The sequence below is a fragment of the Rhinolophus hipposideros genome (assembly GCF_964194185.1).
Source record: "Rhinolophus hipposideros genome assembly, chromosome: 7".
In the NCBI taxonomy this organism is placed as follows: Eukaryota; Metazoa; Chordata; class Mammalia; order Chiroptera; family Rhinolophidae; genus Rhinolophus; species Rhinolophus hipposideros.
In genome coordinates, this window is record NC_138053.1 from 74,733,706 (window position 1) to 74,747,729 (window position 14,024).

The following is a 14,024-nucleotide window of genomic DNA, read 5'->3' on the forward strand; positions in this document are numbered from 1 at the left end:
GCAACTTCTTAGAGTATTGGTGTAACTGTATGTACAATTTTAAAGCAGGTAGGCTAGCTATTTCAGGACCTTTTTGGGATCCTGTATTCTAAATTTTTCGGACTCAAGTAGTGTTAACATCACCTCAAGAAGCAAGAAAACAAGTTGGCAGATTTACCTTTCTCCGTTGAATAGCAGAACTGAAATTAACTAGGGATTTCTTATCTGTTAATCTATCTAATTTGTCCAGCAACCAAGAAGTAAGCAAATGAGCCTATATTCTTATGTCTTGTAGAAGAGCTCCCCTGGCCTTTTAGATAATAGTCTGGAAAGTTCCTAACCTTCAGCATGCTAAAGCACTGGTATTGGGAGGGTAGAAGGCTGGTTATCAGGTCTTGGTTCTCTGTAAACCTGAAATTCAACAAATAAGTAGAAAGTCCCTTTTTATTTTTAAATGACTCCTTTTTCCTTCATCTTATTTGAGAACAACCAAGTCTTCTCTACGGGAAATCATATAAATCCTGAAGAACCATTATTAAAGTGGTAATTGATATATCAAGCCCATAAGATAGTAGTAAGCAGTAGTGGTTTTAAAAAATGTATTCTGAACCATGGAAGTTCGTAGGGCCTCTGTTCTTCTTGGAGATGAAGCCTAAATACTCTGTTGTCTGTGGATATCTTACCCAACTAGAACAGATCATATCAGATGTGGAAATGTGAGCCAATGGCAAGTTTCTCATGGAAGGTTAACGCCAACTCTAGGGGTAGATTGAAGAGTAAAACAAAGGGCATATTCTAATGCAAAGGCTACCTAGAACCCAGAGACAACATACTACAACCAGATAACTATTTTTTGACTTTATTTTATTATGATTATTTATTTAGTAGCAATATATGTTGATACACTGTCCGGGCAGTCACTTTGTGTGTGTGTGTGTGTGTGTGTGTGTACATACACAATCAGATAACTTAAACTGATCTTATATAGAGAGTCTACATAACTATAAGAATATTTTTTTTCATGGTTTTGGTCTATATACAGAAATGTAACAAAAAGAAGTCCTGCCTGTCTATATACAATTACTATGTACACCTCAGTTTGACTTCTCTGTACTGATTTTACAAGGCAGCTGGATTCTTCTTCCTTTAAACTCTTTGAAATACAGCATGTATCTGAAACATGAGTTGCAGGAAGGTTCAGAAGCACTCAAGCAATAGCTTGGAGGATTATATAAATGTGAGGCTCTGCCTGAAAGGGAAACCACATTGGGATTTAATGTAATTCCGCTGTGCTATTAGGGAAGAAACCAAATATTAAGCAGTGATTCTTGAACTGGTTTTTGGAAAAGGAAAAGTTTAGGATTACATACCTGCCTGCTTTTCAAGTGTCCTGATATGATTATATCATAAAATAGTTCTATGAGTGTAATGGCTCTTTGTTTATGGATTAATATTTCAAATGCAGACACTTCTAAATAATGCTTTTAAAACTCCTCTAATGTCCACATAGACCTTCAAGATACCTATTGTAATGGCACTTGAGTAGAAAGTGGAACGTGTTTAACAGTTAAGATGTATGTGTCTAAGCATAGATGAAAGCACAAAGGGACTGAAGTGAATAAACTATTGTATCCAAAGTCCACAGGCTAGATATACTGCATATCCATGTGGACTTAATTCAGGATTATTTGATGTGAGAATGAGAAAGCACAGCTTGATGTTGTGTTCTAAGGAAGAAACTCCTAAGATTCATTTATGTGATTTATTTAAAACCTAGCTTGGAACTAGGAAGAGTACTTAATGTTGATAGAAATATCTGACTTAGGAAGAATAGATGTGAAAACAGTGGAATATTTGCTGGTCAATTTGCTAAGTACACGTAGATGTGAGGGGGGTTATTGAAAAGGGTATGGATAGTGTCAGCGTGTCAGCTAAGGAATCAAATGGTACAATGACAGTCCCTTTCTCTGATCCTGACCTATTAGCTTTTTAATAACATTTTCCTGCAAGAATCAAGCATAATATCCATTGTACACTTAGATGCCAAATTCAAAGTAAAAGCCATGTGTTTACTGTGGTTTTGTACCAGTTCCATAATGCTCCTCAATTCACTGCCCCAATGGCCTTGCAATAGAAAATTTCTAGAGGCTACGTGTTAGTAGTATATTTTTAAAATTTAAAACCCTAAAATTGGTTGTATAAATTGCTCATTCTTTAGAACTCTCTCTTCCCTTGGATTTAGAATGGGAGCGAAGCATAATGAAGTCTAACATCCTACTTTACCATCTAATTGTACAAAATAGAGCTCGTCTAACTTCAACTTTTAAAATTGGCTTATTCCAGTCATTCATTCCAATTCTCCGTGAAAACTAGAGCTTTTTAAATATCTTCTTTTGACATGTTTTTTGGTATACTTTCTGGTTACTATCACTTCATAACTAGAAATACCCAAACCTGTGAGGGCTCCCTTCTGTCCTTTTCATTGCAGAATGATGTCCCCAGCCTATTACAGCAACCCAGTATAGGCTACTGTGCTGCCACTAAAATATGACGGGTTTTATCTTCTGAAGCAAGTGCCCTGGTGACTGAAACAGGTGCTGCCATTACTGGTCCTGCAGTAGTGTCGCAGGATGGGGGAAGAAGTGTTCAGCAGAGTTCTGTAATGTCGCTACAGGCCATCTTGTCACACAGCTCTTTCAGTGTGCTCTTCTGTACCACCCACCAGCCACTGTACAGAGGCCAGCCCAGGTGACAAAGTATCTTGGCCAGGATAATTGGGAACCCTGACATTTGAGCCCAGGTTTTCTAGTCTAGACTGCTTACCTTCTACCCATTCCTCAGCTATAAGGAGCCCCCCACTCCACGCCCCCCTCCTACCTGGTGTTGGACCATTTCACTCTATTTGCTATTTCCCAGAAATACCTTGGCTTGCTATACAAACTTATCCACCAGGCTGTCAACTACCTTTGAGCTTAAAGCCCAAGGTGTATGGAGAAGGGTAGCTTTTCCAAACCCCTCCTACCCCTCAAAAGCTATATAATCCTTTTTCCCAAAGCAGTGGGCTCCAAAAAACCTTTCCTCAGAATTAATAGAAATCACTCATGGCGCCTTCCACAGTTGACTTGATGTCTCTCTATTAGAAAGAGTGGCAGTTAATGAAGATATACTTAATATTATGACCTTGGGCTCAAGGATGCCGTCATTACCTTGCCAATCTCTCTTCCCCACATGACTCCTGAGGGAAAAGTACAAAAAGGACAACAGATAAGGAAGCAAATACCACATCATTAAGAGGATCAGGGCCCAATAATGCCCCAAATACAGAGTTCTGGTGAGTCTGGGTTGAAACATACTGTACCCGCAATTCCCCATTCCCTTTTCCATGTCAAATTATACCCCCTTTACTGTCCTGCCCAGCTCACTTGAGCTATACAGAGCACATGTGCCATAGCCTGGTTGAGCCATGTCCAAATGGTTCCTGTTGTCAGGGAAATCATGTCAGAGCATAGCTCAAATGATCTAGTCCCGCAATGTAAAGCATTGATGGAAACCTGATTTTTGAACCTCCAAAGCTTCAGTCTCACTTCCTTCCCTTTGTAGAAGTTAAAGGATAATGTTCAATTTCAGTTTCCTGCTCTGTTTATTAGTCTAAGATAGAGGAGGTCACACTGAAGAACTGGGGTGGAATGATTGGCTGGGATGTTAAAGTTGAGGTGGGTATGCTCTCTAATAACAGTTAATCCAACCCCAAGCCTCCTGTGTACATCTTCACAAAAATTCTACATAGTCAAAAGACCTCAGGGATATTCTGCTTTCTTTCATGGAGTCTGAATGAGTATAAGGAGGGATTTTAGACTCAATCCCTTATGTGAGTCTTTATTCATACAAGCATGTTAACTCATGCCCCACTTTGCCAAGAGGCTGGAGCAAACTCTCGTTATAAATCTATATTTTCTGCTGTTTCTAAACCTAATAGAGTTAAGTGTTCAAACTAATAGACATTGTACTGAAACAACTGAGTAATATGATTATAAAGTTGATTTGAAACTTAATACTTCAGTTCAACTTGTGAGCAATTTTTAGACATTTCTAGTGAATTGGTTGCATTGTCCAGTCAAGAGAATGGACCTTCATTTGGATTGCATTAAACTCATTTTTAAAGCTTAAACTCTCCTAAGCACTCTTTATTATGACTATTGTTTTGCTCTAATAGGAAATATTCCTAATAAAAACTTATTTTAAAAACAAAATGGGTGGGGGTGAATACAAAATTAGGAGAGGTCATAATGACTCAAGAATATTGAAGGTTGCCAACTCAAGAACTCAAACTTCCTATCGTGCAAAAAAAAAGAAAAAACAACTAAAATTGTAAGCACTGAATAGTAGAGAATGTACTGAAATAAATTTGACTTCTTTGATCTGCGAGTTACATCTCAAACCTAGCCAAGTACTTTCTTCTCCAGAGCCAAATCAACATTATGAGCCAGTTTGACCAAGTAGGACTCCAGCTACTTTGGCAAAAAAGAATCCAGCAACATGTATAATTAGACCACATAAAATCCTTTCTCTGTTTTGGTTCAGAAAAAATCTGTGAAATTCCGTGTTCAAGCTATTCTGCTAAACTATCTTCTTGTTCTTTGCTTGGTATAGCTACTAAATGGAAGGTGTTCTTGGTTCAGTCTCTATGTAATGGGCTTTGTACAGCCTTCTTAAGATATAGTTAAAATGCAAACACACACACACACACACACACACACACACACACACACACACATACAATTTCTAGGAATAGAACAGTAAAATCTCATGTTAGGATCTAGATTTCTTCTGGTACCAACTCTATTCCCAATCAGCTATTCAACAATTAGACAAGTTGTTATGCACTCTTTCTTCCTTTCAGTTTCCTAATCTTTATAATGAAAGGATGTGACCAAATTATTTCCTAGGTCTCCAGCTCAATAGTCTAACCTACTTGGTGTTTCTTTAAGGGGACAAAGGATTGCGGAAGTAGACCTCAAACTTCTCAAACATTAGAATCATCTGGGAATCTTTAAATATATATTGATGACTATGTCCCTTCCCCAGAGATTCTGATTTAATCGATTTTGGTGTGGCATGGACATTGACATTTTAAGAATTCCCCAGTAAAAGTTCTCCAAGTTGTATGACTTAGACCTTCTAAACTGCCAATGGTAATGATATAGGCTTAAATTTGACTCTGGCTCCATTAGAAGAGACTTCTCTGGGTAACTAAGAGTAGGTTTTGTTCCCAGAGTCCTGTTCGCATCAGAAACTATCTCCTATAGGCTCAGAAGTCAGAGTTGAAGAGCATGTGGCTCTAACACTGGAAACCCTCTCACTTTTTCACCGGGGCCTTACTAATAAAAGCATTACGTGCCCCTGTGTCTCTACTTACTAGCTGTTTACTTATTGGTCCTAGTTGTTCTCAAACTGTTTAAACACTTGCTGTAGAAAAGCAATGTTGGATGCAACATAAGTCTACACAACCTCTCTTGAAATCCAGCTCTGATTTAATCCCAGCTGCCATTTGGTGAGCACTTTCTGTTTGCTACACACTAAGGTCTCTGCAGAAGTCCTTACTGCGTTCTCATAACTCTGCAAACTGTATTCCCATTTTCCAGATGAAGAAATAAATAATAGATAAGGTACCTCAGCCACAGAGCTGAAAAATGGTGGAAGTGTGTAAGATTCCCAAGCCTGAACTCTTTCTTACCTGTTATGCTATCTCACTTATACCCAAAATCAACTGTATGGGGACTTCTGGTCTGACTTGGTTCCAAAGATCGGGAAGAGTGTTTTCGTCCAGGGCTTTATGTATCCTGTAAATCCTGCGGCATCCTTTCCAAGAAGTAAAAGTTGTGAGACATGCTCCCTGTAAATGCCTAACTTGTGTAGGCCTCCCTGACTCGGGCATGTTTTGTTACTGAGGCCCCTACAGCAGTGTCAGCATTTACAAAACAATCTTCTAGACTCCTTTTCTGTGTGCTTCAACATAGCTCATTTCCCCAATTAAACAGGCTGAAAAAATTATTACTGTCTCTCAGCTTGGCCTTTGAGAGTAGAGGAAGCCTTCCTGAAAGGATAGGAATCCAGGCTACATCAAGTATCAAACACTGCCTAACCTCAGTGCATCATGTCTGGTAACCTTTCTTATTTTCAAAAGGCTACTGTGAAGATGGTGGCGAAGGCTGTTTGCTGACCTCTTGGACCCTGAGATCTGCCTTAGAGGTTAATATTTCACATGTCCTGATTCAGTGCCTCAGCTGAGACAGGCATAATGTTCCAAAGGACCAGGAAACACGTTCTCTGACAAGTACAAAGTACTGGACACTCTAAAGAGGTTTATGTTGTTTTGTGCTTGACTCTCCTTAACTCCCTTTTCTGTGTCTATTTTATGTGGCTCTTTCTGAATAGTTAACTGATATGGTAAAGTCAATGTGATTATGACTTTGAAAGCAGCTTATAAAATACAGGTTAAAATCAGTGGGATAAAAAAGAGAGAGAGAGTAGCAGCATGTATATGTAGTAGACAAGGGAACACAGAGCACGTTCAGTTTTGAGCCGAGCAACTTATTGCCTATTGATCTTGTTACTGAGTCCATTTCATTATTCATAAAATAAAGACACATTCTATTTCAGAGCGCTGTCAGATAAATGTTTTAAATGCTTGGTAGTTTAGGTGTTTGTCTTACTCTCCTTAGCATTGAAAACAGATTCTCTAGCATTTAGAGAATGGGGCTACTGTTAAATAAGTCTTTTACTCAAGTTACTCGTTTTACCAGCATCTGAGACTGACCACTAACCAAGCAAGTTCCTCTCTCTTTATATAATTGGAGTTAGGAGGTAGACTGGGAGGGAGGTGGCAAATTGGTGTCATGCTACTGCTGAAGGACCCTGCAATTATTAATTAGTATCTTTGCTGATACCAATACCTTCCTACTGATGGAAAAGCAGCAAGAACAAGAAGACACCAGCCAAGTTTGTCCCTCCACAAATTTGCCCCTATGCTGAACGTTGCAGGGTTCTAAACATGAGATGTCTTACATGAATCATTTATGTAAGGGATAAACAAACAATAGCAGAATTTTTGTGTGTGCAAAGAACATAGTTGTCCTAAGATGACTCACATAGTCTTCTGGTATACATTTCTCAGCCTTCTCAGAAAAGATGTTGCAAGCTGCAAAATCTCTCCTAGTCATCTGATTCTTGTTCCGTGAAAAGGGGAAGTCCCCACATTCTTTCAGGGAGATTTGTATTAAGTCCAAACTCCAAGTTAGATATCTTCACTCAAATGGAAGTAAATTTTATTGACTTAGCAAAATTTCATTTACACCTCTCTTTTCTGTATTAGGCCTTCAGAAGCAGTCAAGAATATACAATAACTTTAGGTCGTCACCTGTTTCCAGATGTATCTTCTTCTTTCTCTTTTTAAGTTTCTAATGAAGCAATTAGCCCATCCCCTAAGAACTAGAACCAGGTAGGTTTAGATGGGGAGCTGTTCATGGACCCCTTTACATGTTTTTGAGCTTTAATTTGTAATCCCTACCTAAACACTCAGTGTATATGTTTCCTGATTAATTTTATGCTCTTTGGTCATAAGTGTTCCTGGGACTAAACCCAATGAATAAGATGACTATATGTTTCCTAGTAGTCTTGCACCCACTTGTTCCCCTTATAAAAGATACTTTATCTTACTAGAGCTTTAAAACAGACCCTGTAGCATAATGCAGTCTAGACAGTTTTTTTGTTTGTTTGTTTTTGTTTTTAGCAATGCCCAAGTTTGGGAAGTAATCAAAGGAAATAATGAAGGCATCTTTTGGCCCCCATATCCCTTTTCAAAACTCAATTCATTATAAAACCTGTGAAGGTTTTATGAGTCGAGTGACAATTCTGTAACATGGTTGGAAGGATTATGCATTTGAATTTTAAATGTTGGATTTAAATAAGTTGATTATTCTCTACAGAGGGACCTAAGTCTTGAAGCAAGACTTCTTCAATCTACCGCATGTCAAACGGTAAGTTGAGCATTTGGGAAGTCTATGATGGGGGATTTGCTCTTTAAATCTTAGGGGAAAGGTGAATGTTTATCACTCTGGTATATGTAGAATTAGATGTACACTTTTGTTAAAATCTTTCAAGAAACTTTTAATATTTCTTTATAAAGTAATTGATCTTTGCGTCTTAGGGCCTATGGGCAAAATTCACTTTCCAATAATTTCTGGGAGCGTAAATACATTTTAAACTGTATAGCCTAAAATGGAGACAGACTCTTGGTGTTTGCAATTCAACATATACATATCTTTTCTTCAGGGAATTTATACTAAAAACACTTTTCTCCCTGTTTTATTTCTCCGTTGCCCCTTATAACTACTCGCCCCCGAACAGTGCAAGGATATAGTCAAAGGGAACTGAGTATCTTTAAAACAATTCAGATGCTGTGAAAAGTGGTCCTTAAACGTCTGAAAAGAGACGTTGTTGCTATAAAACCAAAGTAGCACCCATCATCTTAGAACGCTCCTATTTTGGCCCAGCCTGCTAACACTACATGTTGTGTTGTGAGGTAGTTATGTTTTATATCATTTTTAAGACTAAACCACACCACCACTTTCTCTCCCAAGCCCCTTAAAGTTTTTCGTGGCACATCTCAAATTCCTTTAAAATAGTCTCACCTTAGAATAAAATTTGCCAATAAAATGAGCTAAATCATTGTTTCTCAGAAATACTACCCTGCAGGAAAGTACTATATCTAGCTTCAAAGATGGTCAATAAACTCTTATACCCAGGTTGGTTACTTTTCAACCAGAGCTGGCGGCGAGGGGGATAAAGCTTCAGGGAGAAGTCTTATCTCCTTTCTTCAGGGACAAGGGTAACTAGGATGGGTAGGATGTGGGGGGAAAGGGTGCTCGGAAAATTTGAAAAGGTAAGGAGTAAAAAACAAAAGTGCTCTAAAAGAAATGAAAACCTTGGGGTTGGTATACAAGAGTGAAAGGAAAGGAGATTGAAGATAAGGAGAGGCAAAATATTTAAGACTCTCACAAACAAATAAAAAAAGTCTATATCTTTGTCTTTAATGCAAGGGAAGTCACTATAAGACTAAATAGGAAAACTTCCAACATTTTGCTAAATTTAGAATATTATTATTATTTTTAATCCACATCATTCCAATTGAGCAAACCTAAGCCATGGACTGGAGCTTCAAGGTCATGGGAACAAAAAGTAGGAAAAAAAATAAAGGCTCACCAAAAGGTATAGGTGTCTGAGGTATGCAGTCAGATACGCTCAAAAGGATGAAAAGAAGCTGAAGTTGACTTTCTGAGACTAGAATTGAGATGAGTAGTCCTTTGAGAGGAAGAGAATATGAAAACCCACAGGGTAGGAGACAATCCATTTTAGATGTTTAATTATGAAAGGATCATGAGATGGTGATTAGAGGACTACAAGGTCACAGGAAGCATTTTCCTTATTTCTAAGATGACATCTGAGCAACTGCAAAGGAAGTGGCTCCCTGGAGAGAAGGAGAGGATGCAGGATGATGAATGTCAGTGTTTGTCTTTCGATCATAGCTTAGTCTCACTCCTGATGTTGTTAACATGGGTAATATCCTACCAAAATTGGAATAAATTATCTGAAATTAAGAAAATGATTATTGGCGTCCCAAAATTGGAAGAGTGTGGATGTGACTAGGAGATTTATCATGCCACCAGGAAATAAATCTTGGGAACCACTGAAACCAATCAAGTCATAAAAAGTAGAGGTGTTGTACTTGTTTCCTAGGACTGCCATAACAAATTACCAAAAACTGGCTTAAAACCACAGCAATTTATTCTCTCACAGTCCCACAGGCTAGAAACTCAAAATCAAGATATCAGCAGGGTTTTTCATTCTGAAGGCTCTGAGAGAAAACCTGTTCTGTGGCTCGCTCCTAGCTTTTGGTGGACATTGGCAATCCTTGGTATTCCTGATTTTTAGATGCATCAATGCACTTTGCACCTCTGTCTTCATATAACCTTCTTGTGTCTCAAATCTCTGTTTGCCTTTCTTTTAGAAGGGCATCTGTTATGGCATTTAGGGCCCTCCCTAGATCCAGGATGATCCCCATTCAAGAACCTTAATTACAACTGCAAATATCTTTTTCCCAAATAGGGCCATATTCAAAGGTTCAGGGGCTAGAACTGGACATATCTTTGGGGGGCCATTATAGGTATATAATAGGATACCTCTGTAGCTAGTATGAGGTTTCTCAGATGAGATCCATCAGTATCACATTTGAGGAACTCTGGCTTGGGGCCAGACAGCCTGGAGACCCAGGTTTCACAACTTTGCAGCTGTGTAGTTTGAAACCTCGGTGCCGTGGCTTTCCCTCTGGAAAGTGACATAATATTGCATCATAATACTCATAGGGTTACTGTAACATTTTTTAGAGTTAATACAGGGAAAAGGCTAATAGTGCTTGGTCCCCAAAGAAGTCTTCAGTAAATACGGCTTTGAGTCCTCCACCACATAAGATGTTCATCTGTAAAGACACTTCTCTCTTGTTACCTACTACGCAGATGTCTATGAGCAAAATTAATTACTAAATCTCCAAATGAAATCATTCAGATGACATTAATCATGAATATATTTATGTATTTATCTATGTATGTGTTTTTAAAGACTGTTAAGACTACAAAGACTATTTAAAGACTCATGGGGGAGAGGTTAAGCACCGACCTTCAGGAAAACATGTTGACATTTATAAAGCAAATAAGTGCAATTTTAGCTCACGAAGTGAAAACTTGAAACTTGCTCTTTATCCTTTAAACATCTAACAAGTAGTACGTATTTCCACGTGGTGGACTTGGTCCGTGAATTAAAAAGCTCAAATAAATGGGTGCTATAGCACAGAATTAAGAGGGCTTTTTGGGGTGAGAATTATAACAGCCCATAGGTGCTCTTAACAGGATTACAGAACTATGAACGGCTTTTCTTTGCCTTTGGTCTTCAGTCCATGCAGAAAGTTAACCTTTCTCTAGCTCTCTCAAGAGTTGCGTAGAAACTTTGACTCCTGGGAGATGAAAGCACCTTTTAAAATATTAGTTCACTTCTGTGTGCTTACAGTGACTCTTCATCTTTCTGCTTTATCCGTGATACATGGAGAAGCTTTATGAGAGCACATACCCCAACTGTTTTGAGGATTGTAGCGCTAAATAATAACATAAAAGCATTCACACTCAATGAATTACATGCACAATAGACACCCCATAAAGTCACTTTCTCTGATACATGTGTTAATACCAAAAATGGACATCTTTTAAAGTATAATGCTTAAATAACCCTGGAGAAAATATGCAGCATCCTAACATTTAAAAAAAAAAAATACTTATCGGTTGCCAAGACATGGAAACAACCAAAATGTCCTTCGATAGATGAATGGATAAAGAAGTTGTATATATACACAATGGAATACTATTCGGCGTTAAGGAAAGATGATATAGGAGCATTTGTGACAACATGGATGGATCTTGAGAGTATAATGCTAAGTGAAATAAGTCAGATAGAAAAAGCAGAGAACCCTATGATTTCACTGATATGTGGTATATAAACCAAAAACAACAAAAGAACAAGACAAACAAATGAGAAACAAAAACTCATAGACACAGACAGTAATTTAGTGGTTACCAGAGGGTAAGGGGGGTGGGGGATGGGTGATGAGGGTAAGGGGGATCAAATATATGGTGATGGAAGGAGAACTGACTCTGGGTGATGAACACACAATGGGACTTATAGATGATGTAATACAGAATTGTACACCTGAAATCTATGTAAATTTACTAACAATTGTCACCCCAATAAATTTAATTAAAAAAAAAAGATATCACAAATATCAAAAAAAAAAATACTTATCAATATGGATAAGATAAAATTCATAACTTTACTCCAGACACTGCCTTTCTAGTTAAAGGAGTTTTTGAAGAACCAGAATGTACATTGTCTAGTTTCACATGCCAGTTGCAATTTTCTCAGACTCAGCCTTCTGTTTTGCTATGAAACCTTAGTTTTCTATGTGTGACACATTTTGATCCATATCTTTAATTTTAGATTTTTATGCTAAAGGTCTAACACAAACTCCTTAGCTAGGTAATCATTAAATGTTACCAGATACCAATTGATTTAAAAAAATCTGGTAAACACCCGCTTTCCATTTGGAAACTACAAAGGAAACAGTCCTACCCACTCCCCTGCTTTCAGAGTTCAGTCTTAGAGGAGAAAGCACAAAATGGTTCTGAAGAACTACACTGGCGAATCACTCGTTGTAGGCATATTGTGGGATAAAGTCTGGGTTTGCTGTCTTATGATCTAATTACGCCTCTAAACTTTGCCTACAGGTGTCTGTGGTAGGTTATGTTCGTTTGAGACTTCTCCACTGGGGATTGCCTAAGTGTCACTAAGTGTCTCCTGGTACCAAAGTTGCTGTCTGCCTTCTTGCCATGTCTAACGAAGTAGAAACAAGTACAACTAATGGTCAGCCTGACCAACAGGCTGCACCAAAAGCACCTTCGAAGAAAGAAAAAAAGAAAGGTATGGAGAAATCCTCTTCAGGCCAAAGAAGGGAGCTGGTAGTGGTTACCTCTGAAGAAATATGAAGCTCAGGGTCAAGTAAGAGTTGGTCCTGGCCATGCTTCAACCTCAGCCTAGTCTCAGGTTCTCTTAAAAAGGAAAGTTGGATTTTGGCAAAGGACGTTGGTTCATTCCATATACGTATAATAAGATACCCTATGCCTCTGAATCGTGCGATTGCACCAACATGGGTTCTGCCAGGAAGCTTTCATAGCATCTTGTTCAGTTAATAAATGCAACTCTCAATGATTATATGATTATCTTTCAGGAACCTATTTACCACTTTGTTTTACTGAAGTGGCTGTTTTTTTAAAAAAAATCGAGATCTTTATTTTATTAGACCATCTTCTTGACCTTAAGTACAGCTAGAAAGTGCCAGTGTTCTTCATCATTCATAGTTTGAGAATATTTCGTGACTCACTTGCCTTTAACTTTTACACTTTGCGCAGGCCTTTCAGGAGAAGCAAAAGTTATAAAGGTGGAATAATTACCTTAATGGTTTTCAAAGAAATTTACCTGTAATTCCTCTGCTTTGTTGACAGTTTAAAATGTTATAAATTGTGTGGTGCCTTATTTTTCTTTCATTAAGACAAAAGTATTATCCTCCTTATATTCTTTTTAAAAAACGGTTTTAAAATAATGATGAATATCCCCAAATCCCACTTCACATATTTTCATAAGTTCCCCATAATTCAATCCATTCTGAACCTTTAAGAGTTTATTTTCTCTCCACCTCAACATCATATCCAGTATTTGAGTGTGATTTTACTCAAAGAAAGTGAAAACTAGGATAGAATATTGCATATTTAATCAATTATTGTATAATCAAGATTTATACTACTTTGAGTTGGTGTTTCTGGAGCATATTTGATTATATCTGGCGCTGATATTTAAATACATTTATAAACTTTATCCTATATTTCTTTCTTTTCCCAGGCTCGGAAAAGACAGATGAGTATCTTTTGGCCAGATTCAAAGGTGATGGTGTAAAATACAAGGCTAAACTAATCGGCATCGATGATGTGCCAGATGCCAGAGGGGATAAAATGAGCCAAGATTCTATGATGAAACTAAAGGTAAAAGTGAGAAAGCATGCATTGTCTCTGCCTAAGCAATTATCCAGCAGAGGGAATTCGATTGCAAGTTTGCATTTATATACAGAGGGTGCCCCAAAAATGTATACACATTTTAAAAAAGGGAAAAATCTGTATTAATATTGTAACACTCAATAAATTCTGATAACAAAAGATGACTACAAGTGATATAAATATATATATTTTTTGGCACCCTGGTTTATCTCAATTATTTGAAAGAAAAACTTTTCTGATCTCATCATTGCTCCAGTAGCGCCTCATTTTATGAGAAGCCATGAGTTTGTTTGCATATTTTGAATACTGTTCCAGAGACCTGATTTAATCAAGTATAGC

General features: G+C 37.8%; 1 protein-coding gene across 9 annotated transcripts in view; it reads left to right on the top strand.

Annotated features, from left to right (window-relative positions):
* DAB2 (DAB adaptor protein 2) overlaps positions 1-14,024 on the top strand; it is a 49,293-nt gene that overhangs the window by 15,329 nt on the left and 19,940 nt on the right. For 6 of the 9 annotated variants that reach the window (XM_081053226.1, XM_081053230.1, XM_081053229.1 and 3 more), the window contains 3 exons: positions 7,965-8,015; positions 12,366-12,558; positions 13,534-13,673. In XM_081053226.1, the coding sequence (XP_080909352.1) occupies positions 12,468-12,558; positions 13,534-13,673 (231 nt within the window). In that variant the 5' untranslated portion in view covers positions 7,965-8,015; positions 12,366-12,467. Of the gene's footprint in view, positions 1-6,163; positions 6,341-7,964; positions 8,016-12,365; positions 12,559-13,533; positions 13,674-14,024 lie in introns of all 9 variants that reach the window. The other 3 variants (XM_081053227.1, XM_081053231.1, XM_081053234.1) reach the window with 2 other exon arrangements.